This window comes from Miscanthus floridulus, chromosome 4 (genome assembly GCF_019320115.1).
Source record: "Miscanthus floridulus cultivar M001 chromosome 4, ASM1932011v1, whole genome shotgun sequence".
NCBI lineage: Eukaryota > Viridiplantae > Streptophyta > Magnoliopsida > Poales > Poaceae > Miscanthus > Miscanthus floridulus.
The window spans coordinates 99,517,946-99,523,009 of record NC_089583.1 but is presented as its reverse complement, the minus strand read 5'-3'; the positions used below and the strand labels follow the sequence as shown (position 1 = coordinate 99,523,009).

General features: G+C 45.9%; 1 protein-coding gene across 1 annotated transcript; it reads left to right on the top strand.

Moving 5' to 3' along the window:
* The first annotated feature begins 992 nt into the window (after window positions 1–992).
* On the top strand, window positions 993–2,056 carry LOC136552297 (uncharacterized). Its single transcript, XM_066543833.1, has one exon. It carries the CDS (start codon window positions 1,049–1,051, stop codon window positions 1,598–1,600), a length of 552 nt encoding a protein of 183 aa, XP_066399930.1. The 5' UTR covers window positions 993–1,048; the 3' UTR covers window positions 1,601–2,056.
* Window positions 2,057–5,064: the final 3,008 nt, after the last annotated feature.

Genomic DNA, 5,064 nt, shown 5'->3' with positions numbered 1-5,064 from the left:
TAGCGTCAACTTGTGAAGAAACAAAATGCAGCCTAAAATGTTGATAGCGAGCTGTAGGGATCGGATAGAAGCATGTTTGTATCCCTAACGAGGTGTAGCCTAGTGTCAAGCCGACCAAAAATAGTTAAGAAGCCATTATTTATGATGCAGCACGCATGAATAAAAAAAATTACTGGCAAGTCACGGCGGTGGAAACATTATTTCTGACAACAAATAATGCCGAGAAAGGCCGATGCCACGCTGTAAGAGTAAGAACACGAGAGTGTAACGGACGAGAATAACTAAGTTTAATTTGGGCTAGCGTATACTAGCGGCGTGATTGCGGACACCTAGGTAGTTAAAATTAATAAGATGTTTGTTTGTGAAATGTAATAAGTTTTTTTTTCCAGAATTACATAGTACAACGTAGACGCTCACAACACATATACACACTCACATCTATGAATATATTGTACATAAACTCTACCCTTATGAGCACCTCCGCGATTGAGCCTGTAGATCACGAGATTCACGAAGTTATCACATGCGTCTCGTTGTAGACGGGGACGTCACCTACCACCGAAAGTATAGCGCCCTTAAATCCTAGAATAAATCCAGAAAAATACGAACACCCGTGCCAAGTCAAGGACTTAAACCCGAGTAAATATGTTCCACCACTAAAAACCCATCGTTATCTTATTTTTTTTAAAAGCTAATAAAAGGACTCATGACATACCATCTCAGAACGGGGTCATTTCTCAGACCAAACACCCTACAAATTTTCCACATGCCACACTTAACTTAGGGAGGCATCACTTCGGAGTTGCATATTCTCCTCCAATTTTTCTAGTGTATGTAGAAGAAATTAGTCGCGGAAGACGTGCGTGTTCCGGGCTTCCGGCCAGCGTACAACCCATCCAGTTCCGGCACCTCTCTTTATATACCCCGCTCAAGCCACTGCATTCTCGCCCTCTTGGCTTCTAGTACTACCCTGAAAACACGCGCTCTCATCACGCCTCATCACTTCTCGCACTTGTGAAACAAAAGTTCCGTTTTTTTTCTTCGATCGATGGAGAACGCGCCGACGTCGCACGTTCATGGCGTCAACCTCGACCTGTGCCTGGACCCATCTCCGCTCCATCCAGCCCCCTGGCTCCATCGCTCGGCCGCCGTGCCCGCCCCCGGGGCCGTCGCCGGCGACCACCTCCCGGGGGAGGCCTTCTCGTGCAACTACTGCCACCGCAAGTTCCACAGCTCCCAGGCGCTGGGCGGCCACCAGAACGCGCACAAGCTCGAGCGCACCCTCGCGAAGCGCAGCCGGGACATCCTCGCCGTCGCGCCGCCACCGTCGTCCCCGGCCGTCGTCTTCCATGCCGCGGCGCCGGAAAGCAGCAACAGGAGGGGCGAGCTCGCGCCGACGACCACGTACTACTACGACGCCACGCGGCCCGCGGGGGAGGACGACGCCACGGCGCAGCAGGCGGCGCCACCGCCGGGCGTCGTGATGGGCTGGGGTGCTGACACGGCCGCCGCTGATGGCGGCTGTGGCCGCCTCGGCCTCGGCGTCGGCCACGCCCACGGCCGGAACGGGGAGGAGATCGACTTGTCTCTCAGGCTCTGATCAGATGCTCGCATGCTTCTTAGCTTGTTGATTAGTTGTTGCGTGCCGCCGCATCTGCCGGCGCGCGTACGTCCAGTTCATCTCCTTCTTAGGCCGGCCGATCCGGCGCAATTCGTATTAGCTAATTCGCTCTAGCTACTAGTCTTCTCTTTGATCATCAGGTGCTTTAAGCTCTGACTAGTACGTGGTCTATATATGATTCATGCAATAACTAATCTTAGATCTATATATAGCTAGACCATTCCATATATATGGTCTCATTTATCTATCTCTGCATCTCTATCCTGCATGGACAATTAGACCATATATAATTGTGTGCTCTCTCTATGCATATGGTTCTCCCTTCTCCACAGAGTTAAAATATTGAACTTGGAACTATAAAATGAACCGTACGTATCTCTCTATTTGTTCATTCTATCCAGTGCAATGTACTCTATTTGTATTTTTTTCACTTTACGTTTTGGGGGCCTTGTAAAAAAAAGGTTAAATATCAGCTAAATTTGTATTTGAATATATATAGGACACAAGACTCACCAAGAAACTGAGTCTACCGGCTGTGCCTGTTTATAGGTGCTGTTCTTGCCTTTGCTTGGGTCTTTGGCAAAGTTGTGGCTAGTTAGTTAGTAGCTCTCTTCTTGGAAGAACTTGGTTTGCCTGACTGCAAGGGTCTTTGCTAGCTCTCCAACTCTGAATGGAAAACGCACTGGCCGGGGCTCTTGCATTGCTTGCAGCATTCGGCCGATCCATCGGTAGTTAGGACTTGCGACACGATCGACCTACTAGAAGACATCGATCACTTGCTCTGGAATACTGCAGGTACCATACCATGCATGCGTCGACACGTCGATCCGTCGATGACGAGATGTTTACTTAACACACAGCAACATGCATGTGTGTGTGTGTGTTTTATATATATATATATATATATATATAGGGAGAGGCTATTCAGTAGCCAGCTACAGAATAAGTTATTCTGTAGCCACCTCTATTTACCATAATTTTATATACTAATTTACCATAATGTCAATATATATTTACTATAGTTGGGTTACTATAACACACGGGGATATTTACCATAACGTTATAGTAAACCACTTAGTAAGGAGTTACTATAATCTCATAAATTAATATAGTAATTATCGTAACTCAAAGTGGCTACAGAATAAGTTATTTTGTAGCCAGCTACAGAGTAGTAGTTCTATATATATATATATATATATATATATATATATATATATATATATATATATATAACTACTACCCTGCAGCTGGCTATAAAATAACTTATTCTGTAGCCACTTTGAGTTACGATAATTACTATGTTAATTTATGAGATTATAGTAACTCCTTACTAAGTGGTTTACTATAACGTTATGGTAAATATATCCATGTGTTATAGTAACCCAACTATCGTAAATATGTATTGATATTATCGTAACTTAGTATATAAAATTATCGTAAATGGAGGTCGCTAGTGGCTACAAAATAACTTATTTTGTAGCTGGCTACTGAATATATATATATATATATATATATATAGAACTACTATCCTGTAGCTGGCTACAGAATAACTTATTCTGTAGCCACTTTGAGTTACGATAATTACTATGTTATTTTACGAGATTATAGTAACTCCTTACTAAGTGGTTTAATATAACGTTATGGTAAATATCCCCATGTGTTATAGTAACCCAACTATCGTAAATATGTATTTATATTATGGTAAATTAGTATATAAAATTATAGTAAATGGAGGTGGCTACAGAGTAACTTATTTTGTAGCCGGCTACTGAATAGCCTCTCCCTATATATATATATATATATATATATATATATATATATATATATATATATATATATATATATATATATATATATATATATATATATATATATATTGTACATGGTATCGATATTAGGATACCCAAAGCAAGAAAGTTAGCGCCCACGTTGACTTCTCCGGATGGCTCGAGACGTATTAAAATGTCTCGCCAGATCCCAAGGCCACATGCTCCTTCTCGCCCGACCTCGAGGCCACGGGCTCCGTCTCACCCGACCTCGAGGCCGGGGCTCCGTCTTGCCCGACCTCGAGGCCGCGGCTCCGTCTTGCCCGACCTCGAGGCCGCGGGTTCTGTCTCGCCCGACCCTTTGGGTGAGGGCTCCGTCTCGCCCGACCCTAAGGACGCGATTTCCGTCTCGCCTAAGGTTGCATGCTCCATCTCGTCCGACCTCAAGGACACGGGTTCCGTCTCGTCCGACGGGGACCCATACCGCCGCCAACCACTCTAGTTCCAAGCGTATGGGCCTGGGTCAAAACTCTGACCCCAGGGAAGAGGCTGGCACGCCTCGATGTAACCCGTGGTCATGATGGGCCATACCTGGGGATTCACATCAAGAACAGTGTCGGGCGTGCCGGTGCTGTTATGCCTAATCTTCGTACGGACGCTGACAGGCACGTCAGTTCACCACGACGTCCGCCAGGACGGAGTGGAATGCCATGACCGGCAGATGACGTCTGCTCATGGTGCCAGTGACGAACAGGGCCGTGACATGGAGCCGTCCCTGTTGATATCTACAGGATCGGCGGGACCCGCATGAAGGAGAAGAAGGACCCGACAACCTTGGAAGCATTCTTATCTCTCGTTCTTCTCCTTTTCCTCCTCTGTAACCCTCGTTTTTTCTTCGTCTATAAAAGAGGAAGCATGGCGCCCCATGAAAGAGGGGGGGGGGGGATCTTGACACAAGAGCACGACATGAGCACATGGTTGAGCGGCAAGCGAGCTCTCAGCACCCATTCACTTCTTCCATCAGAGACTTAGGATCCTCTCCCTCTCTCACCTGTTTGTAACCCCTACTGTCAACCAAGTGTCGGTAACACGAGCAGCAGCGAATTGGACGTAGGGACGTTCCGCCCGAACCAGTATAAACCCTTGTATCCTCCAAGCACACTATCTGAGCTAGACGTGCAAATATAAATTTACTCGTTAGTGGTCCGAAAACACCGATAGTACGCACAGAGAAAAAAAAAACTACACGAGTGTTCACACGCGCAAAGCGCTTGCATGCTCTTTCTGAACAAGTTCTCGTCCTGCACGCATCCAGGATGATGTGCCATATTGGAACACCTGCCAACGCAATTCGTGGGGACATGTATAAACAGTGGAAATTTGACGTTTACAGACATGCGCCCTGTTCGTTTTGTAACCAACGAGCCATGACCTAGCAGCCAATCGAACAGGACAAAGGTTAACATGTGCCCTGTCGCAGGAAGGTAGCTACCAAGACTTTTATCTTTCCTTTCTGAAAAGGTGATTTGCCATGGCAGCGATGATAAGTACAGACTAATGGCGATCCATCATCACCAACAAAATAAAGCAGTAAACGATAGACCGATCGAGAGCTGAGCTGGTCTATCATCTTCTATTGAGTCTTGAGTGGTTAGCAAGAAAGTAGTCTCACATGAA